The 23,824-nt window shown below is 38.4% G+C and overlaps 1 protein-coding gene across 2 annotated transcripts in view; it reads right to left on the bottom strand.

The window, feature by feature from the left end:
* Positions 1–4,483: 4,483 nt before the first annotated feature.
* The window catches only part of acss3 (acyl-CoA synthetase short chain family member 3), a 228,480-nt gene continuing 209,139 nt past the window's right edge, over positions 4,484–23,824 (bottom strand). For both annotated transcript variants that reach the window (XM_028817153.2, XM_051919742.1), the window contains 4 exons: positions 22,233–22,355; positions 17,584–17,683; positions 15,536–15,711; positions 4,484–8,951 (listed from right to left, as the gene is read on the bottom strand). In XM_028817153.2, the coding sequence (XP_028672986.1) occupies positions 8,883–8,951; positions 15,536–15,711; positions 17,584–17,683; positions 22,233–22,355 (468 nt within the window). In that variant the 3' untranslated portion in view covers positions 4,484–8,882. The remainder of the gene's footprint in view (positions 8,952–15,535; positions 15,712–17,583; positions 17,684–22,232; positions 22,356–23,824) is intronic.

The raw sequence follows: 23,824 nt of genomic DNA, 5'->3' as shown, positions 1-23,824 counted from the left end.
ACTTCAGTAGTTTGAGATGTACATTTGTAATATTTGTATTTTTCCCATAGCCTTTAATCCTTAACTCTCTTTTGAAAATTTCCTATGAATTCACCTTTTTCTGTGATACTTGCTCACTAAATAGTGACAATCAATGATGTGTAGAGTAGGCACCATGGCAAACAACATTGAATACTGAAAGGCTGCAGGTACTTGAGTTGCATACCGACTATTATTAGTAAATCAATAACGGTGCAGTGCACGTTATACACTTGACTTGAACATTCATAGTTTTCAAACTCTTTCTCTGTACATTTAGCATTCATTTGCTCAGAGGTTGATGCGCTTGCTGTTTCCTGAGCAGCTCTTCTTTTCTCCACCCAAGCGGCCCGCTTCTTCTCTTTTTTTTGTCTGCATCTTTTCATGTTAAATATGATTAAGTCAGTGTTTGTATTGCAATTACTTTTTACGTTTTCCTTAATTTTTCACTTAAGCTGGCACTTAAGTCTTCAACCTGCCTCAAGAATGATTTAAGATATGAAAAGGTAGGGGAAGTGATGGTGAAGGTGGCCGGGATGAGAATTGCGCTCGTACGCATAGGCCGCATGGCAGCTCTGCTAGCCGCTGCCGAGAGTTGATTCTACAATAAAATAAAAATAAAAAAAGGAATAACCCTGGAGGTCAATCATCACCCTGAAAGCGGATAATAGACGTTACGTAGTATATGTGTACCCAATTTCAGGTCAATAGGTAAAATGCTTTGCGAACTACAGGTGATTTAAAATCCTGGAAAAGACAAATGGACAGCCATGGTAGCATATTATATATAAATATAATAGATTACATAGCCAGAAAACCTGGAAAAGCAGAATTAATATCACAATGATGGTGATCATGGTGAAAATCTTAAAAACACTACGTTATCGCCAAATAACATCCAAGAATGCTTTTTATATTCCACTGCAGACTCAGTTTTGTAATTTCTGGATTGACAGCAAAGTAGAGACGAAAGGAAATAACAGCTGGCCTAATTAAGATAAGAATCCAATTAAAAGCAGATTGGTCAGATGAAAAGCCACAGCGGAGCTGCCAGGCCTGAATTTGAGAGCCATTGTTTCAGATGAAAATTGTGACAACCATATTCATCGTCTTCTTCTTAGATGCCTTTGCCAAAAGCTTTGCTGGTTCCCCTCATCCCAGACCTGATCTTCCTTACTGGATCCTCCTGGAAAGTCTCTGGTTTTTCAGTCTGGATATGGCTTGATCAATTGCTTTCCATCCCTTCCTGTCTAGCTAATAAGTTGACTAGCTGAGCTCCAGCACCAACCTAATCTTCTCCTGCCTACACCTCAGCAAGACGCTTTTCACCGGTAGTTGTAGTATATTCTTTCTAAACAATGCAGCATTAGATTGGTATCTGGGAAGTCCAAGCCATTTACAAACAAATCTATTGTATTTGGTATTAAGTTTTTTCACAGTAGTTGCTGTTATCTTGCTCATCTTCAGTGGCCACATGATGCGTTGATATAGTTGTATTTGCTTTACGCCTAGTGCTGTAATCGGCACATGCTCCCAACCTAGCTCTAGTAAATTGAGAGCAGTTCTATTCTCATGAAAAGCCAAGATGTACATGCAGCTGTTTGGAGTAGGCTTGTGACATTATTCATATAGTAACGAAGGAGCAACCTTTGACCCAAACTGCTTCATACTTGGGCGGCACGGTGGCGCAGTGGTAGCGCTGCTGCCTCGCAGTAAGGAGACCTGGTGGAGTTTGCATGTTCTCCCCGTGTCTGCGTGGGTTTCCTCCGGAGCTCCGGTTTCCTCCCACAGTCCAAAGACATGCAGGTTAGGTGCACTGGCGATCCTAAATTGTCCTTAGTGTGTGCTTGCTGTGTGTGTGTGTGTGCCCTGTGGTGCGCTGGTGTCATGCCCAGGATTTGTTCCTGCCTGTTATGTTGGCTGGGATTGGCTCCAGCAGACCCCTGTGACCCTGTAGTTAGGATATAGCGGGTTGGAAAATGACTGACTGACTGCTTCATACTCCATGGGCCTTCACCCTCGCACCAATCAAGATGATCTCAAAAGCACCAATAAATAGAATGGGGGAGACTGAAAATACCTGAAAACGTAAATATGTTGTAGTAAGATGTTACTTTAATGAATTCTTCGACAGAAACACATCACCATCATTGCAAATATTTGGAATGGAGGGGGGTCGGGGGGAAACATACAGAAGCCCAGAGAATATGGGAACTTGACTGAACTGGAATATGAAACATCTGTTCTGGAGCTGTGAAACATCAACAGTAACCATAGAACCATCATAAACCATACCACATGCACTTCAGATGAGGTCAGCCACCTGAAGCTAAGCATGTTCATGTCCAGCCAGTACTTGAATGGGAGACCTTCTAGGAAAAACGTGGGCTGCTGCTGGAAGAAGTGTTGGTGAGGCCAGCAGGTGGGGTTTACCCTGTAGTCTGAACATGGATCCCAATGCACCAGTGCAGCAAAAGGGAACACTGTGCTGTAAAAATGTCACCATCCTTCAGATGAGACGTAAAACCGAAGTCCTGACTCTCTGTGGTTATAAAAGATCCCTGGGCATCCTTCATAAAGAATATTGCGTATGTCAATGTCCAGGTTAAATTGCCCACCATGGCCTAGTCATTCTGCTGCCTTAATCATCCCGTCTGTAATTCTCTGTCTCACCACTTCACCACCTAACAGCTAATATGTGGTGAGTGTACTGGCGCAGAAATGGCTGCCGTCGCATTACCTGGACGGATGTGACACACTGAAAAGTGTTTTGAGTACAGTAATCCCTCCTCCATCGCGGGGGTTGCGTTCCAGAGCCACCCGCGAAATAAGAAAATCCGCGAAGTAGAAACCATATGTTTATATGGTTATTTTTATATTGTCATGCTTGGGTCACAGATTTGCGCAGAAACACAGGAGGTTGTAGAGAGACAGGAACGTTATTCAAACACTGCAAACAAACATTTGTCTCTTTTTCAAAAGTTTAAACTGTGCTCCATGACAAGACAGAGATGACAGTTCTGTCTCACAATTAAAAGAATGCAAACATATCTTCCTCTTCAAAGGAGTGCGCGTCAGGAGCACAGACTGTCAGAAACAGAGAGGAAAGCAAACAAATCAATAGGGCTGTTTGTCTTTTAAGTATGCGAAGCACCGCGGCACAAAGCTGTTGAAGGCGGCAGCTCACACCCCCTCCATCAGGAGCAGGGAGAGAGAGAGAGAGAGAGAGAGACAGAGAGACAGAGAAAAACAAACAGTCAAAAATCAATACGTGCCCTTCAAGCTTTTAAGTATGCGAAGCACCGTGCAGCATGTCGCTTCAGGAAGCAGCTGCACAGAAGGTAGCAACATGAAGATAATCTTTCAGCATTTTTAGACGAGCATCCGTATCATCTAGGTGTGCAAACAGCCCCCCTGCTCACACCCCCTACGTCAGGATCAGAGAAAGTCAGCGCAAGAGAGAGAGAGAGAAAAGTAAGTTGGGTAGCTTCTCAGCCATCTGCCAATAGCGTCCTTTGTATGAAATCAACTGGGCAAACCAACTGAGGAAGCATGTACCAGAAATTAAAAGACCCATTGTCCGCAGAAACCCGCGAAGCAGCGAAAAATCCGCGATATATATTTAAATATGCTTACATATAAAATCCGCGATGGAGTGAAGCCGCGAAAGGCGAAGCGCGATATAGCGAGGGATCACTGTAGTGAGAAAAAGCATTATATAAATGTAAAGAATTATTATAATTCCGCTCCCAACAGAAAGCAAAATCCTTTTAGGACACTTGATAAAGTGACCAGGCAGGCTTTTTTATATCCACATCTTTCATTTTAACATCATTCACAATGTAGCCATTTATTTTGGCACACAACTGAAAGACAGAATTCCAGCCAACCCTTTTTAGCATTTGATGCATTATTCATTTATACATTTTTGACCTTTGGAGCTTAGTAGACATTTAAGAGGAGTTGCCTTTTGAATCTTGGAGTTGAATTTCAGCATCTTCTATGACATGTTCATTCATTGATTTTCCATCCTTCTCTCCATCTGCTTCTTCCAATTTTTGTAAGCTCCAATTCAGTGCCTCGTCTTGCTAGTGCCATAGACTGACATATATTCAGTTTCTGTAGATAGGTCCAATGAGCAATCACATTTGATCTGATATAAACTGACTGCCTTGTCCATCTTGTAGTCGGTGGCATGCACAATGATTTGCTCAAGCAGCCTGGTTTTAAAAGCATCGATTTTCTTTCACTCTACTTTCCTGATGGGCCTGCTTTTGTGGACAAATGTAGCTACTCAGAATACTGCTACTATAGCAAATGCATATTTTCTTTCTTTTGGAGAAGCCTGCTTGCTTTCAGACAGTTGTCTCCATTCATGTGTATCTTTAACCCAGAAAAATAATTAATTTTTAACAATTCTGTCTTTATTACCTAATTTAACTTGGCATAAGAAATCATTTACCACTTGTTGTCTTTAATTTAGTAATTTTATCTTTAATGATTTTTACAAAATGTACTGTTTTATACATTTTTGTTAATCTTTCTATATTCATCCACTAATGCTTTTTTTCAAAATGTCAGTTTCAGTAAATTTTCCATTGTGATGGGTTGCATTTGAACCAGAGGGGAACTAATGTCTTGGGGAAGCAAATGAGTAGTTTGGTCAAGGATTGCTTAAATTAGTAAATAAGGTGTGTGTGTTTGGGGGGGGGGGGTTGCTGGGGGTCCTGCATAGGAGCTTAGGCCAGGTTTACAGATTCACATAAAGGGGCAAGCAGTAGTGCAAAAAGAAATACATAAGGTAAGTTAAAGTCATACATTCAAATGCTTCATTAAATGTTAGGAGTATCCAACATTAATCAAGTGAGATGGCATTTTAAGCTGCTGAACATGATTATAATACTGTATTATAGCAATAATAGAAACCTGACTAAATATCAGATACAGAGAGTAGTATAAAATAGATGGTTACACATTTTTTTTTAGAAAAGATAGGCAAAAATGAAAATGGGGTTTATATGTATGGTCAAGAATTAAATGGAGACTCATTTCTTAGTGAGGACATTTACATTCAACTAGAAATTAGCAGGGATAAAGTTCCAATTTTGGATTAGGAGGGTGTTATAACAGCAGTTTCCATGTGCATCATTTTAATAATATAATAAAACATCCAAGAATATCAAAAAAGGAAAGTTTAAAGGGGATATTTTATAGTCATGGGGGTCTTTAATTGCCCAAATTTTAACAGGACTAACCTTATTAATAGTGCAGCACAACAACAGGAGATTGTTTTTTTAGCATAAAATGTTTAAACACAATCTAGACGTGCTTCACCTCTTGATGAAGTATTTTGTAACAATCCACACAGAATTCAGGGGTAGAGGCAATTGTGCCATTTGGATCTAGTGCCCATAATCCATTTCTCAGTGTTTTGGCAGAAGGCATATATAAAAACTTTTAATAGTTGAGTTTAATTTAGTAGGGCACATTCTGAATAGATGCAATAAAGTCTAAAAGTGGTAATCTGGGATAGGCTTTTAAGTGAAAAAGTAGTCAAGGAGCAGTAGAGCCATGTTTCAAGACCTTTTTCATGAAATGTAGAACACATTCATCTCCAAACACAAAAGCACTAAGAAATTACAGTGAACTCCGTCACTGATAAATAAGGAGATAAAAACTAAGCTGGAATGGAAAATAATTGATACATAACGAATTTAGCTTTTTAGGAAAGCTAAAAGGCAGTTGGAGAGAAATACTGCAGAAAAGGTGAAAGATGACCAATGAGATTCTTTCAGTATCTTAGTTGTAAAAAAACTGAAAAGGAAGAGGTGAAGCGCATCATCTGTTGGGACCTAGCACAGTCTAGTAACCCACAAGGTGTTTCCACCTCTAGTGTCACATCCAAGTGACGGATGCATTCAAGGTGGAGGTGGGATTACATCAGGGATCGGCTCTGAGCCCTTTCTTATTTACAATGGTGATGGACGGATTGACAGACGAGATTAGACAGGAGTCCCCGTAGACTATGATGTTTGCTGATGACAGTGTGATCTGTAGTGATAGTATGGAGCAGGTTGAGGAGACCCTGGAGAGGTGAAGATATGCTCTAGAGAGGAGAGGAATGAAGGTCAATAGGACCAAGACAGAATACATGTGTGTAAATGAGAGGGAGGTCAGTGGAATGGTGAGGATGCAAGGAGTAGAGTTGGCGAAGGTGGATGAGTTTAAATACTTGGGATCAACAGTACATAGTAATGGGGATTGTGGAAGAGAGGTGAAAAAGAGAGTGCGGGCAGGGTGGAATGGGTGGAGAAGAGTGTCAGGAGTGATTTGTGACAGATGGGTATCAGCAAGAGTGAAAGGGAAGGCCTACAGGACAGTAGTGAGACCAGCTATGTTATATGGGTTGGAGACGATGGCACTGACCAGAAAGCAGGAGACAGAGCTGGAGGTAGCAGAGTTAAAGATGTTAAGAATGTGCACTGGGTGTGATGAGGATGGATAGGATTAGAAATGAGTACATTTAGTGGGTCATCTCAGGTTGGACGGTTGGGAGACAAAGTCAGAGAGGCGAGATTGCGTTGGCTTGGACATGTGCAGAGGAGAGATGCTGGGTATATTGGGAGAAGGATGAAAAGGATAGAGCTGCCAGGCAAAAGAAAAAGAGGAAGGCCTAAAAAAAGGTTTATGAATGTGATATGAGAGGACATGCAGGTGATGGAGGTAATGGAGCAAGATGCAGAGGACAGAAAGAAATGGAAAAAGATGATCCCCTGTGATAACACCTAATGGGAGCAGCTGAAAGAAGAAGCAGCAAGATATTCATCATAAAAAGGAAAGTTTGCATGACATACTTAGTTTTTTTAAAGAATACTAAAACCTTATTTAAATGATGTACAAGGTTGTTATATTTTATGCCTGAGAGATGAGCACAACTCTATAACTTATCCAGGTCTTCACAATCATCAAAGGCATTGATAAAGAAGATCCAGCAGAATTCTTTTAACTTAAGCATCAGTCATGTCTTCAAGGATACCAGTGGAGATTAAGAGGAAGTGCATTTATGACTGAAGCCAGGTACTAACTACTCTGTTCTGTTTTCTTCTCAGTATCTGGATGTGACTCTTGGTGCCACTGCTCTATAGCTAGGCTGCTCTTCTGGAAAAGCCATCTCACATAAGATTCTCTCATCAGATTGGATGGCCAGCACACACTCCACTATGGAAAACCCAGGAGGGGATAGGTGGCCAGTTGGCCAAGGTTTCCAGGACTGTGATTTTATTTTTGACTTCCTCTTTTACAGTTTTAATCTCCACCAGTGTCAGTTGGCCAAGTTGTTCATTTATTTAATGGATAGTTATTGTTGGTTTAAATTTATGTTTAATCAGTTTTTACCTTATTCTTTGTGTGTTTAAACAAATCTGTGTTTATTTGTGTACCAATTCTGTACTTAGGATGCAACCATAGATTATACTAATTGCTAACTGAGAATTGTTCGCAGCATTCTGCACTTGCACTCAGTGAAGAGCACTAAAAAAATAGTTGCATTGTATATCCAGGGATTATTCCTGCTTTGTATCCCCTGTTCCCATGATATATTCTGGCTCTTTGCAACCATGAGCTTCAATAAGTGGGTTTCAGAATGTCCATTATGGTATGATGGACTGTGGATATACTCTAGATATCAATAGACAAATGATGTGTGTACCAGGCAATAGTGTGGAAAATTGGTTGACCAAGACAACTGGGCCAGTTTGTGTAGCTTCCATGTCCATTTTGTGTGTTGTAGTTCTTATCCATATCTAAGACTAGGACCTGACTAGGACCTCGCTGGTGCCCAGTGCTGTCAGGACAGGTGCCAGCCTCCTTGACCCTAACCTGAACTAGATACAGTGTGTCTGAATTTAAATAGGTGAATTTGTACAGTAAACATATAGATAAACAAACAGCAACTATGATAACAGCAGCTATACATTGTTTATACAAATATAATAATGTGGAAATCATGTAAAGCGGTGACATAGTTACACTTATTAAAAAGAGGTGTTGCGTATAAAACTGGCAGTCACTACGTTAAGGGGGAAGAGTATGGATAGTTGCAAACATATTAGAAATGAATCTGCTATGCCAAAGACACAACACATGAAATACCCTTTATGAAAAATACAGCGACAAGTGACGGGTAACACTAGGGTCTGTTCTTCTTTCAAAATAAAACATATGAACAGTTAAGACAGGTTGTTTCTTTCTTTGTCCTTTCCAACTAATGTAATTAAAAGTTAATAGTAACAAAAATGCATAATTAAAAAATAGTGTTAACTGGGGCAACATCAAGACAGAATTTACTCCAAGCTTGACAATATAACAAATTAAATTAAATCTAAATTAATATAAGAGCAATATTTTATATTTTTTACACTCATATTTACAATTTGCCCAGTTTCTGAAAAAATGAAGTCAGAATGGTTTCCACAATGGTTAACATTTTTAAGCAACCAGAACAGCTTCTGAAAATCTTGCAAAACAAAATATAAAATAATGTAATTTATTGGCCTCTTCCAAAGGTATATTGCATTCATAAAGGCAAATATACTGTACAACCAGGTACCAAAATGAAATTCTATAGCGAAAATTTTACAGTTATAATTGTATGTTTTATTAGAAAAGAAAGAAAATAAAATTAATCATGTTTTGTTAAGCCAAAGAGATCATCAAATCTTGTTCATTTCTCAGAAGAAGTAATAGACTGGGCCAGGCTCAGATAACTGAAGTTGGGGTTTATAAAACAGAGGCTGTATCATCCAAACTTAAACTGTGGCTCCTTCCTGCACACCCCTTTTAAAAATCCATTGCTTTGTTAATATTTAGATATGTCTTTTAAGAATAGTTTCAATTTCTTCAAACACGTCTGGATCCTCAATGGTAGGAGAAATCTGAAAGAAATAAGGGAAAAAAGGTACAGACTTTGGGCAGCAATCACTGAAAATGTTAGGACAACATACATGTTCAATCAAATACACACTCTGCTCTGTACATTTTATGAAAACACAATTTAATCATGGAGTGAGACAGTGGTTAATGGAACTTTATTTACAAATCAAGTGTCCTGGTTATGATTACCATGCCAGTTTAACATGTACATTCTTCTCCAAGTGGTTCTGTTTTACTGGCATATCTTAAAACAGAATTTCCCAACCTTTTTTCTGTGGTGGCACTGTTTCTATAACCAAAAACATCCCCAGGCACACCATTATTTTACTAACCACAAACACATATATCTCATACATGCGCTCAACTGTCTGAAGGGACGTGAAAAAGCAGCTCCGAGATCAGCATTCACAGACATGGCACTTAATAAGCACTTTAGTGGCATCTCCTAGCTACTTTGGCCGCCCCTCTCTGCCTCATATGCCCACTTATCCACCAGACCTTTGAGACTTGCTGGTGAACACACACCTAGGTAGATGGACTCTAGCAGCCAACATGCTCTTAGTGCTGTTTCTGCAATTCAGCGATTGCAGAGCTGCCTTTATGCCAGCTTCTATTATTTCCTCTTCTCACCTGGGTAGTTCTCATGGTGCACCACTGTACAAAGACACCGTGGGTGAAAAACACTGCTTTAAAGAAAGGCAAGTAATTGGCTTCATGTGGATAAATGATGAATGATTCTTTCTGTTACCAACACTCTGAATCATTCTGACCCTACAGTTATAACGTGGTAACTTCAAGGACTTTAGAAGGAACGATGACACACTTTCACCAGTATGTGTCATGTTCCACTTAACAAAAAAAACAAGCTGGGCCTGCTCAATGCAAACATTAAAGATGCCTTTAAATGTATATGTATAATTAAATCTGATCCGCCGTATTCTCACCTACACGCCTGTTATTAGATGAGAACCAGTTTCCACCAGGGTAGTGAGGAAGTGGAGGCTGAAATGGCTCTAAATGACCGCTTCCAAAAAACAGACTAAAAAATGATGTTAGGGTCACATGGGGACGATATTGAGGGACTCAGACACTGCACCACAGACTGTATTAACTCCTGTGTCAACATTACTGTACCATCAGAAAAAGGCTCAGCTTTCCAAACAACAAGCCCTGGATTACTAATAAGCTAAAAAGTCCCCAGAATGAGAAGAAGAGAACATTCAAATTTGGTGACAAAGAGGCTTTAAAAATATAAAAAATACAATAAATACATCTTATTTACGGTGCATTCTATGACACTCGAGGTTAGATCACAGAGTAAAATCAGCATGAACTAAGCAGTAAACATTAAAATAAGCATTAATCAGTAGACAGATTGGCATGAACTAAGCAATAATGGACAACAGTAAATATATAGAACAGCTGGCTCACAGTTTAAATGCCCATTAGAATAAGTGAGGTTTTAATGCAGTTTTAAACTGTGTAATGAAGTCCAAATTTCAGATGTGGTAGGGTAAAGTGTTCCAGAGTTTGGGTACAGCATCAGAAAAGGCCCTAGCCCACATAGTAGTGAGGTTAATTGCGACAGTTAGTACACCTGAATACGAGGACAAGAGGGAATGAGCAAGAGTGTAAGGTTGGAGAAGGTCAGTGGTATTGCTTGATATAGGTTGATCTGAAATGCCACAGGTAGCCAATGAAGCTGAACAAGGTGAAGTGTAATATGGTCTGCTAGTCTGGTGTGAATGATGTTCCTGGTGTCAGTGTTCTGAATAAGTTGTAATCTGTGAAGATGTTTGTTCTAGATGTCCTAAAGAATGCTGTTACAGAAGTCAATACAAAAAGTAACCAATGAGGTGCTACGTTGTGTCAAGGCAGGTTGGATTCTGGCACTATTCCGAATATGGTAGAAGACTGTCTGGAAGAGAAGACTGTCAAAGGAGAGAGTGCTGTTCAGGGTTAGACTGTGGCACTTTACCTGAGTGGAGATGGGTATGGTGCAGTCATCAAAGGAGAGGGTGATATACTTAGCAATTACGGATTGTGAGCCTATATTCAGTAATTCAGCTGATGAGTTTAATGAAACTGATTGTCTTCTACATCCATAAGTCCTAGAAACAGGAAGTGAGGGTGGTAGGTGGGAAAGTGGATGTAGGTTTAGTGGATAAATACAGTACGGCTGAGGGTCATTAGCATAGCAATGGAACTAAATACCATGATGACGGAAGATAATACCACTTGGGAGAAGACAGATGATAAATAGGAATGGTTCCAATACAGAACCCAGTGGAACTCCCTGAGTGACTGTTGTGCTCTCAAAATGGAAGGTCTTGATTTTGACAAAATCTTTAAAATAGGAAAAGAGCCAATAATAAGCAGCGCCTTAAACTCAAACGCTGGCCAGGCATTCAAGGAGTATCCGGTGAGATTATGTTGTCGAAGACCATACTAAGGTCAACGAGCATCGGAATACATAATAATCCAGAGTAATCTGCATGAAGTAGATCTTTAGTGACTTTCACCAGCACATTTTCTGTGCTGTGTTTTGGAGGGTGTTCTAGCAAGATGGAGCTGAAAAATTGCAGTAATGTAGAACTGCATTCATTAGAGAGGTTATGACTGTTGTGTTTAATAATTTAATTAGGTTATGTACTATAGAGAAAACTGTCCTACTTTTTTGTCACCACTGTTAATAATTTTGGCATAATAAGTGGTTTTAGCAAACAGGCATTTTTATACTCACTTAAACTAACTGAGAATAGCAGATGCTTGGAATGGCCTGGGAATAAGTACTAGACTTGAGCAACTGAGGCTGAGGTGCTGGAAGTAAATGAGGACAAGGCTAATACCCTGAACCAATTTTTTAATAGATTCTCCCTCTTTCTTCTTCTAATGACCATTCTTCCCACATCATTCCTTCTATATCAATATCTCCTACCTCCGGCCATCAGTATAGGCTGTTCATAACTGTTGGCTAAGTAAGGAGTCAACTGAGCAGGCTACACATAAGGAAAGCTGTGGGACCAAATGTACTCAGTCGCTGAGTTCTTAAGACCTGTGCTGGCTAATTCTGTGGTAACCTCTGCTACCTGTTCAGTCAGTCTCCAAGGCTTCAGAAAGTGCTGCTGCTGTAGAAAACGTCCTGTAATGCTTCAGTTCCAAGGAGGGCAAGCACCTCCTCATCTAATGATTATAAACCAATGGCTCTTACATCCTACATCATGAACACATTCAAAAGGCTAGTGCTGAACTATTTGAATCTTCTTATGAAAGAATACTTGGAGCAACGGCAGTTTACTTATTGAACAAAGATTGGAGTGGATGATGCAAATATTTACTCCACCAGGCTTATTCACATCTGGACAAAGCTGGCAACACTAAGAATTATGATTTTTGATTTCTCCACTGCATGCAACAACATTCAGCCATCTCTGTTAGGAGGTAAGCTCAGAGATTTGGAAATGGATGAGCATATGATGTGTCCTGTATAAGATGACCACAGTTTGTGAGGCTCAAGGACTGTCTCTAATATGGATGAAAGCAACAACGGAGCATAATGAGGTACTGGCCTATTTCCTTTTCCCTTCTCCCTGTACCCTTACAGAAAATTTCAGATAATTCTACACTAATGGGGTGCATTGATAAGGGGGAATGAGACAGAATATAGGAGTCAGGAGGAGACCTTGGTTTCTTGGTGCAGAATGTATTGTGTGCAACTTTTTCCTTAGACTGCATTTCTTTAATGTGAGTAGTGACATTCTGTTCATCTTCTACAACTCTCTGATGGCCAGTGTGATTTTCTAAGCTGTGGTGTGCTGGGCTGGTAACATCACTTGAAGAGAGGCCCACTGAATCAACAAGCTAATTAAAAGGGCAGACTCAGTTATGGGACACACACTGGACCCTTTGGAGGTAGCAGCAAAGGAGAGTATTAAAACAAGTGCCATTATGAACAATACTGTATATCCTCTCTCTGATTCACTGACATTGAGGACTTTCATTCAACAAATTATTCAGCAGAAATCTGTCAGGATATGCTACTGGGACTCCAATAGCAATATGCCTGCACAGTGCCTCACTGTGATTCTGCGTGCTGTTTTTATTTTACAGCAAGTCTGGAGTCTCTCCAGTAATTCTGGTGTGTATTTTACAGAGTTGTTGTTTGTTATAATATTTATTTTTTTATTTAGCTTCTGCAAAAAGCAAGTTTGGAGTTTTCTATATTAGGGAATTGTTGTTTGTTAAAATACTTATTAACTGAACTTTTGTAAAAAGCTAAATTTCCCCCTTGGAACAAATAAATTAATGTCTACTTAGAGGATCGCTGCAAATCCAGGGCCTCCTAAGATGAATGCTTATCCAGCTCCACTGGAGGGAATAACCTTTACTCTTGAGTACTACAGTAACATAGAGGGTATCATTGTGTAAATATCTGTCTAACTGACAATGGTTTGATAGGTACTTATAAGTAAGGAAAGAGTAACTAGTCTTGTATTGTTCTGTTTGATTTAATGCTTTTCACTTGTGATGATCAATTTTGTTACCTTGTCCTGTAACACTCGTTCCCAAACAGTCCCCCCAGAATGATGTCTACTCAGTTATGCTGACCTCTTTTGTAACTTACATTGGATAAAAGAGGGGCACGGTGGCACAGTGGTAGCGCTGCTGCCTCACAGTTAGGAGACCCAGGTTCGCTTCCCGGGTCCTCCCTGCATGGAGTTTGCATGTTCTCCCCGTGTCTGAGTGGGTTTCCTCCTGGTGCTTCGGTTTCCTCCCACAGTCCAAAGACATGCAGGTTAGGTGCATTGGCGATCCTAGTTTGTGCTTGGTGTGTGTGCCCTGCAGTGGGCTGGCACCCTTGCCCAGAGTTTGTTCCTGCCTTGCGCCCCGTGTTGGCTGGGATTGGCTCCAGCAGACCCCCGTGACCCATCTTCTAACCCATTAGGAAATAGCAGGTTGGAAAATGACTGATTGACATTGGACACAAAAAGTCTGCTAAATCAATAAAAGTAGATGTAAATATTATACAGTGCAGGTTTTCACTTTCAACCTTATTACCTGTCCCTACAGTACAGTTCATTTGCATTTGACCTTGCATTTTAATCAAGGTCATGGTAGTGTAAGGATGGAGCCTATCTAGGCAGGACTGAATGGCAGACAGAGCTCCCAGTCCCAGATTGCAAAGTCCATGCAAATCCACACTCACTCACTTACTGATTCAAGCTCAGTCACCAGGTAACCTGACCTGCATATCTATGGAAGTATAGAATTAAAAAAAGAGAAAAAAACATCCTTTATGTGGGACCTTTCTAAATCAACTTAAAATTTATTATGTTGTAGGTAATTTACCACTTCTATGTACACTATCACAGATCAGCTGTAGAGTTGGCTGTGATTTATTATGATTTCAAATTTTTTTTCACTTTTAGCAATGGAATCCAGACACTTTAGAGAAACAGCTAAGGCCTAATCACTACACAGGAAAGTAGCCTGACTCAGCATGCATATTAAATGCACACAGTAACAGTGTTGTTCATTTATAATTCCAATTAACTAGAAAATCTGTGCAGGTGTTTAAACAGGTAAATGAAGTGCTTAAGTGCACCTGTCAAAATTAAGGAAATGTAAATTGAAGACAGAATCTGGAAAGCACTTCTTCACAGAAAGAGTTGTGGGATTTTTTGTTAATGTGAGCTGCAAGTTAGTTTAAAAAAAAAAAAAACTTTTTAGTAAAACGGTAGAACATGAAATTATCATTTTAACAGTAGATGGAAAGTGCATCACATTGTAAAATCAAACAAAATAGCAATATACAGTATTAATCTGCCCAAGCCAGTACATACTGGAATGGCTTTGAAATCTCCTACAGGAAAAAAAATCCAACACTGACCACAGAGTTGGTGTCACTACACTTTAGTTATTAACCTTCAACAGTGGCACACTTGTGTAAGAGACAATGTCTAAGGATAGGCATTCACCATTTAGAAGTGTGATATTTGAAAACTAACTCTTTCCTCTAATGCTTGAGATCCATGAGAATCTACTTCCAAGATCCGTATCATTTCTTGGTCACTCTTGTAAGTTGTTCTAAACAATTGAGCATCATTAAATGGCATATTTCCAATACATGCAAACTGTTAAAAAAATTACTGAATGTTTACATTTTTTAAAATATTAAATGATACATAAAATGACTTCTTTCCAGTCAGTTTTCTGTATTTTAGCTTGTTTGACCTTTAGTTCAGTTTTGTCCTCATTGTCTTAATTTTGATTAAGAAAACAATAACATCCAAAAGTCTAGTCTTTAACAACTTAATTTCAAACACCAATCTTTGGCAAATAATGGTCAAAAATAGTGGAAATAATACATCTGATGAAGAAAAACAGTTATTGAGTGCATGGATGAGTCAATATACTTTGGCATCACACAAAAGGGAAAATGAAAAGTAGTTGCTAAAGAGAATTAGAAGATTATAGCTTAAATAAAAATTTTACAGTATATATAATAAAGTTTAATTATAAATGGAATCAATACAATGTTTTACTATGGAATGGACCACAATACATTTGATATCCATCCAATTACCTTATACGGTTTTCTGTTAACAGCTGCAGCAAGTGTCGAGCGAGGAATCTTTCCAGACCGTGTTTTTGGTAGTCTTTTCACAAAAATCATCTTTCTGAACGCTGCCACTGGGCCGATGCTTTCTCTTACAAGATTGGTGATTTCCTGTGCAACGATGTCTTCACCTTTAGTTACTCCTAGTGGAATAACATAAGTAAACATTTATATTTGCACAGAAATTACTACATACTGTCTTGAACAGTTACTTTCATCATTGAAATTACAATCGTCCTTTTCTGTCTGAAAATAAACATGCACCCTTGTTATGGATAGCTGTGTACATAAACCAACAGGTCAAAGCTATATTATAATTAACTAATGAAACCACACAGGGTCCATGACAGCCTAACATTGCTTATTAAGCTGCTGCTGCTGACTGCTGTGGATCCATCCATTAATTTCCTGAAGCCTCTGTTTCCATTGCAGGGTCACTTAAAGACAGAGACTATGGTGGTAGCAACAGACTAAATACAAAAACCATCACTGTATGGGAAATGCTGTTTAACCAACCATGCACACTTTTGGGATATGGGAGGAAGCCAACACAGTGTCCTAGCTAGTATTTCAACCTGTAAGAGACTACAGCACTAACCAGCAATTACACCTGGGTCAGACCCAAACTGTTACCAACTTTTATTAACAAGTTAGCAACAAAGTTTTGCTTTACCCCTAATGTATATGCACTGGACTTTAAACCCAAGGGTTGCCAGTTCATCCCAACATCCCTGACTCATTTCGTGACTCTGAGAAAGTCACTTAATTTGCCTGAGCTATAATTAAGACAAATACATATGTAAACAAATATAATGTATATTTATTTATGTGCGTCACCTTGGATAAAGGTGTCAAGTAAAATATACAAAAATAGTAATACTTAATTCATAAAGCAAAATCTTTCAACAAATGTGACTTGGATAAGTTCAGGCTTACTCTGGTTTAATATATATACAGTATATGATTTGGATGAGGAAAATGAACCCTAAATATGAATAATACAGCTTGTTCATGTTTTGGAGATACTGAAATGATTAGATCTTTGTGAACGGAGGTTTTTTATTTAATGATGGCACTTCATATACAAGCTGATGGTAAATGTGTTCAGAAAGAAGTGATCGCTCCAACAGGGTTGTATGTTTGCAGACTGATGTTTGATTCTTTAACTATAGAAGATGTTAGTTATTAGACAATTAGTTAACATCTTGACTGTTGTTAATAAAACAGAAGGATGTGATCAAGCTGATTGAGATTATCTATACAAGAACCATGTAAAGATGTGTATCATTTTCACAGGCATGAAAGAGGTAGTTGATAAATCACCACAAAAATAGAAATAGGGCGAAGTGAATGGTTTTAAGCACATAACCACTACAGGCTATACTGTACTTCAGAAAGCAGACTGATTTTGTCTTCATAGAGAATAAGAGTCCCTGTAGCATTACAGGTTAAATATGTGTCCAGAAACAGAAAACTTGCCTTAAAACTGTAACGTTTGACAAAATTGAAGATTATGACAAAATTGCCTTTAGCACTGGAGTACAAAATCCAGAGATGGGCTGTGCACTGGTTATCTCTTCAACCTCACCTATTAAATCTAGGCCCTAGTCATTATTAATCTGCATGTCCTCCCCTTGATTCCATAGATTTTTGTTCAGGTATTTTGGTTTTCCATTCATGCCCCAAAGATATTCAAGTTTAGTTTAACTGACAACTCTAAAATTGGCCTTGTATGGGTGAATGTGAGTGTATCCTGTGATGTACTAAGCTCTCAGTCTGACACTGGTTCTTGCCTTCTTCCTGATGCTGCAAAGATAGGCTCCATCTTCCACTGCACCCACAATGGACTCGGCAGTTTTGAAAACTGATGGATTTTTACAAAATGTTGCAGCAGCAGAGCTATGAAAATATGTACAAAAATTAAAATACAAATGCTTGACAGTTAAGTTACTTTATGGCTACTCTTGCTGAAAAAATGAGTTACTTTTTTCTTTAAATGTAAAAGAAAATCTTACCATTCTGTACAACACATAAGGCTAAAGGGACATGTCCTTTTAAAGGGTCTTCTAAACCTACAACGGCACAATCCACAACAGCAGAGTGTTGCAAAATTGCCTATAGGAAGGAAAATTTGAAAAATCTTAGATTTGTTGTTATAATTACTTTTATTTTGATTTGCCCCGTCTCTTCAGTCCTCCAGTTATATTATATATTTAAACACACTTATCAATCCATTTTCAAAGCCACTTGATTCAGTTCAGGGTCAACTCAAGGAGCACCAGAAACAAAGGTAGAAGCTCAATAAAAAAAAAAAATAAGCAAAGTTATAACAAATAACCAGCCCTCAAATACTAAAATTACTAACAATTAAAGAAAATACTTCTTAGTGGCAAAAGATAAAAGAGTAGTCACAGTTGCAGTGAGGCATTATTAAAGGTGGATTGCCAATGGCATAATGAAGCCCCAGTACAGTTTTTTGACACACTACTGCTAAATAATTTCTTGGCTCAAAGATCTCAGTATTAGCATGTCAGAGAAAGGATGTGCAGCCTTGTTTATAATGGCACTCAGTTTTGTCTTCACTGTATCTTCCAGGGGGTCAAGAGTGCATCTGAACCTACATTTGTAATTAACTTGTTGATTTTGTGGACCTCTGTTGAAGAGAAGTTACCAGTGCAGCACACCACAACATAAAAAAAAAAATTGCACCAGCCATCACTGAGTTATAGAAGATGTAAAGGATGTTACTATCCATATTAAAGTAGTGTGGCATTCTAAGAAAAGAAAAAAGAAAACAGTCTTGACTGCCCTGTCTTGTATAGTTTATTTCTGTTACGAGACCAGTCCAGCCAGTCACTGATATGGACCTCCAATTACTTGTAGTAGTTCTAGTAACCAGGTGTAGAGGTTCTTTTGTGTGGCAAAAATCAATAATCATTTCCTTGGTTTTGCTGATTTTAAGTTTGGGATAAATATTTCTGTACCAAGAAAGAAAGTTTTTCACCTGTCTCATCCCCTTGTCAATACACTCCATTAGTGCAAAATCATCTGAGAATTTCTACAAGTGACATGACCTGCTGCTGTAAGTATAGTCTGAAGTGTACAGGGTGACGTAAAAAGGAGACAGAACAGTTCTTTGTAGTGCTCCAGTTTAGCTGTCATCCACATCACCGACAGAGTCCTTAAGCCTCACAAACTGTAGTCTTCAGAACAAAGTCCATTTTTCCAGTACACCTTAGGCTCATTCATATGCATATCTCTAAACTACGGGTGTCGAACTCCAGTCCTGGAGGGCCGCAGTGGCTGCAGGTTTTCATTCTAACCATCTTCTTCATTAGTGACTAGTTTTTGCTGCTAATTAACTTCTTTTGCCTTAAGTTTTAATTAACTTGACTCAGTCCCCTTAGTTTTCTTTTTCCTTTATTAACAGCCAAACAATAATGAGACACAAAACGAGTCAAAACATGACCAGCTCGCTCCCCTGTGCCCATCACACAATATCTGAAAATAAAAAAGGTGATGGTCTCGGTAAGGTTGATCTCTCAGGTCACCAAAATATTTTGACGGTGTTCTTAGAAAAAACAGAAAAATCAACAGTTTTGGAAATGTCTGCTGTGGCAAAATGAGAGCAGCAACAAGCCATGGAATTAAATAACGGGTTTAATTAACAGCAAGAATCAGCTGTTTTAAGAGATTAGTTGAAGTGAAATTGGTTAGAGTTTGAAATCCTAGTTTAGCTGGTCATCTGTTTGGCTGTCATTTAATGAAGAAAGGAATACATTTAGACGACTGAATCCTTAAAAACGGGGCTATTAAAATGAAGGGAAAAAAAGTTAATTAGAAATGAAAACTGGTCACTATTTAGGAAAAGGGATAGAATGAAAATCTGCAGTCACTGCGGCCCACCAGGCCCGGAGTTCAACTAAATAGGATGGCTGGATGGAACTGATGGCTCTGGCACTAGATCTATGGGAAAGAGCCTTTTGGAGCTGACAGATAATTGCATCTTCCAATGTCAATCTTTGTGCAATAGGCAAAATGCAGTGTTTGCAGTTGATCTTTCATAAGAGGACTTATGTAGTTTAGGACCACCCTCCCAAAGGTCTTCATGAAGTGGGATGTAAGGGTCACTGGTGAAGAGGTGAAGATGTGCCTGCCTTTTTTGAGCCTGGACCGATTCAGGTGGTTTTCCAGAGTGGCAGCACTTTCTTGAGAATAAAAAAAAGAATAAAAAACATCCAGTGACCAACAATTCTGTGGACAGAAACACTATGTTGATGAGGGAGGTCCAAGGAGAATGGCCAAGCTGAGAAAGGCTATGGAAACTCTGATAATCATTCTGCATAACTGTGGTGGGTAGAAAAGAATCTTGGAATGCACAACACATCGAACTATGAGATGTGGGGGGATGGCTACAACAGCAGAAGACCATGTCAGGTTTCATTCCAATCAGTGAAGAATAGAAACTTGAAACTGCAGTGGGCAAAGGTTCACCAAAACTAGACAGCTTAAGTCTGGAAAAACATAGCCTGGTTGGGTAAATCTTGGCTTGTACTGAGGCACATAGATGTTAGGGTCAAAATATGGCTCCAACGGCTTGATGCCATGCAATTAACCTGCCCAGTACAAACAGTCCAGGCCAGTGGTGTAATGGTGTGGGGAATGTTTTCTTGGCACACTTTGGGCCCAGTAATACCCCTCAGTCATTGCTTGAATGTCATGGCCTATTAGAGTATTGTTGCTTCAAATGGCTACTTACAGCATGTCACAAAGCAAAATTCACCTCAAACTGGTTTCATGAACAGGACAATGAGTGTCATGTTCTTCAGTGGCCTTCCCACGAAGTGGATCTGGTAGAATTAGAGAATCACAGCATGAATGTGCAGCTGACAAATCAGCAGAAATTGTGTGATACAGCCATGTCAGTGTGGACCAGGAATGTTGGATCCAACATCTTGTGGAATCCATGCCACAAACAACTGAGGCTGTTTTGAGAGCACAAGGAAGACCTACCCAGTACTAGTATGGTGTTCCTAATAATTTTCTCAGTGAATGTATATGATACTGTATATTTCTTAATAAAAATTCTACAATGAAGTGCAGTACTATTCAAAAAAGTGACTTGACAAAACTGTAAAGGTAGTGATGCTGTTTATAATATAATTACTACCTGAATTGCACTAATGACCATAATTAAACATACCGTAGAATAGAAAAGTAAAGGGTTTATCTGAATGAAAATAACATTACATTACTTATTGATCAGATGATGAAGAGTGGTTGTTTCCAAATTTGATATGCATTTGATTCTCTGCTGTAGCAACATTACGCTAGCCAGAGGTAATGGTTGGGTTTATGGGATATGCAGTCTCTTTAATTGCCAGTCTTATTTTTACTTGTAAAGTAAACGACTGTACTGTATCTTGGAATTTTTTTTTGCATCTTTTCTTTCTTGTGGACTGTGGTATTACTATTTAAACATGGAAAACACATAAAAGTCAGTCCATCATGAACAAAGAGTGACCCAGCCCACAAAGAAGACCAGGCAGCTGAGTAAATAATAAAACAAACTAGAATTTTCTCTTCCCTTTTAATGGGTATGTCAGAAAGCCGCTAAGATACAAATTCAGTCTGCACCATAACTCAGCAAATGGTTCCAATTAGTTCGACACCTCTCTCATCACTTGTGCAAGTGAAATCTCTTTTGCACTGTGCTGTACTTTATGGAGGTGCCAGCCATGAAATTTATTTTATTAAAGATTTTCTGGCCATTGTTTTAGGAAAGCACATATTCACCCTAAATAAAGCTACGCTTTTGTCTGTTTTGGAAAAAAAAAATCACACAAATTGGGTAACAGTGCATTCTGCTGCTTTAATGCATGTTTTTTTTTTTGTTTTTTTTTTTAACTGAACTGTGAAATTTCATCCATTCTCTTCATTTTTGTTTCAAATGGATACCTTTAAACTTGTGCCAGGTACATCACAGTCAGTATGGCATTAAAGCAAAAAAGGGACTATTAGCTGGAAATAACTAATTAGAAGCACTGCAGATTTAGGAGGGTAAAAAATTAATAACAGAATTTTGTTGTAATGAAAACCAGTTAAAATAATGATATTTTAGGGCTGTGACTTTGGCATGATGGAGAGTGCATTACTGTGATCATTTGTTATCATGAAAACAAAAGGAGACCATTTAGTTTATGAAGCTCTCGTGGTCTGCTCTGTTACATCTATATAATCTAATTCTAGATTCCCACTTTTTGCATGAAGCAGTGTTTTTTAAAATTTTTCCACACGAAAAGTAGCATTATAAAATCTATCTGTCTGTCTGTCTGTGAAGATTTTACAGTCACCCAACAGTCAATTTACCAAACAGACTTGCTGAAGCATACATGCATAACAAAACCAAAAGGTAAAATGTTATGCTTTAGCTTCATATTCTTCATTATACAGTATATCACAAAACTTCTTGTGTATACACCAGAAACATAAATTTTGACTTCAACTTCCCAGTCCTAGCAGAAGCAATTGATAATGTTGTTAAAAATGACTAAATTTTATACTCAGTTGAAATATATTATTTTTCATTAAGTTCAATAAACTGTGCAGATCAGGAAGAAAAGAAATGTATATACTGATTAATGAAGCCTAACAGCTTGTTTACCTCTTCGAGTGCACCAGCTGAAATCCTGTGTCCAGCAACATTAATCACGTCATCCACTCGAGACATCACATATAGATACCCTTCTTCATCCATGTAGCCAGCATCCATTGTATCATAATATCCCTGGAAAACACACATATTGCTATTGAGAAACATTCTCCTAAAGACATATGATCACAATATATTGCATCAATTAATTTAATGAACCATCTATATGTTTAACAAGGTTGCAAAGAACTGAAGGAGCATGTCCCCAAGGCAGGAAGACAGCTAAACATGGATGGCACAGAAATCTACCCAAGGACACATTCATGTGCCAACCTATGTTTACTCAATTTAGAGTTTCCGATGAACCTAACACAGGTTTTTGGAACGTGTTAGTAAAAAACAGTGTCTGCTGACAATCTGCAAGAACACATTCAGAACATGCTCATGTCACACAGAGGAATGAAATTACATTAAGGTCATGGAGTCGTAAGGCATCTGTAGCACCTCAATGTCACCTCATAATTACACTGGAAGTATGTGCCTTTAATGACAACATTCTTAGGCTTAGATGTAGAAAAAAATATGTAATTTTGTAAGTTAATAGAAAGTTGTAAAAAACTTAGAAAAAAGGACTTACAAAATTCCAAATATGGGATTACTGAACAAATGTAAAAATATTACTAGCTCTGAAATGCTATTAACCTTTTCTTATTATATTTGAGTTTACATAGCTATAAGCTTTGAAAATCCTAGAACGACTGTGTAAAAATCAGTTAGATTAAAGTGTTAGTATAATTAATAAAGAAACAAAAGATTGATTTATAAATTTAAACAAGTGAGTTTGAATGAAGAAGTGTTCTTTAAAACAAGTTTTGAGTACACTTCATACCCCATCTGGAATTTCCCTACAAATTTTTCCCAAGAGTGATACCTGGTGTTAACAGTTAAAGCTATTTAGCCTCCCACTAACAATCTGTCTCATGGCTCTAAGGATTCTACACACCTGAGCCATGGTATATTCTTGTAAAGGGGCAGACACTAAGGATCAGTTATGGGATGCCTTTCCTTGCCACTTTCATGGCCCCTGTGACTTTTTCCCAAGATTACCCCTGTCATTTGCTGGGCTTAGTTGGGTCTCCCTGGAGCCTACCACAATGCACCGTCCTTTGGGTATTCTCCCATTAGCATAAGACACTTAAACTTGCATATGAAGGACTCTCTCAAAAGCTACTCTCCTGGCTTCTAAATCTACCTCCCGGACAAGTTACCCCATGAAATCTGTAAAAATCAAACTAAAATATCTAGTTTCTAGACCTGTAAGTAGTTAAAGTACCAAAAAAACTGAATAATATTGGCTTATTGGTGAAAGCAAAATTAAATAATTATAGTTTAAAACTTTAACTTTAAAATCTTTTTAGGGTATACAAGTCAATTATTCAGTAAAAATGTTATAATTTAAACCATCCCTAAATATACAGTGTCTTTAGATTTTATATATATATAAATAGATTCATTGCCTGATGTACTGTATAATAAGTCAGACTGATGTATTATACTCAGTATTATGCATAGTTTAATGGACAGATTAATAAGCACAGTACAAT

Source organism: Erpetoichthys calabaricus, chromosome 1 (genome assembly GCF_900747795.2).
Source record: "Erpetoichthys calabaricus chromosome 1, fErpCal1.3, whole genome shotgun sequence".
NCBI classification, from domain to species: domain Eukaryota; kingdom Metazoa; phylum Chordata; class Cladistia; order Polypteriformes; family Polypteridae; genus Erpetoichthys; species Erpetoichthys calabaricus.
Note: the sequence above shows the minus strand (reverse complement) of the source record. Positions and strands in the feature narration are given on the sequence as shown.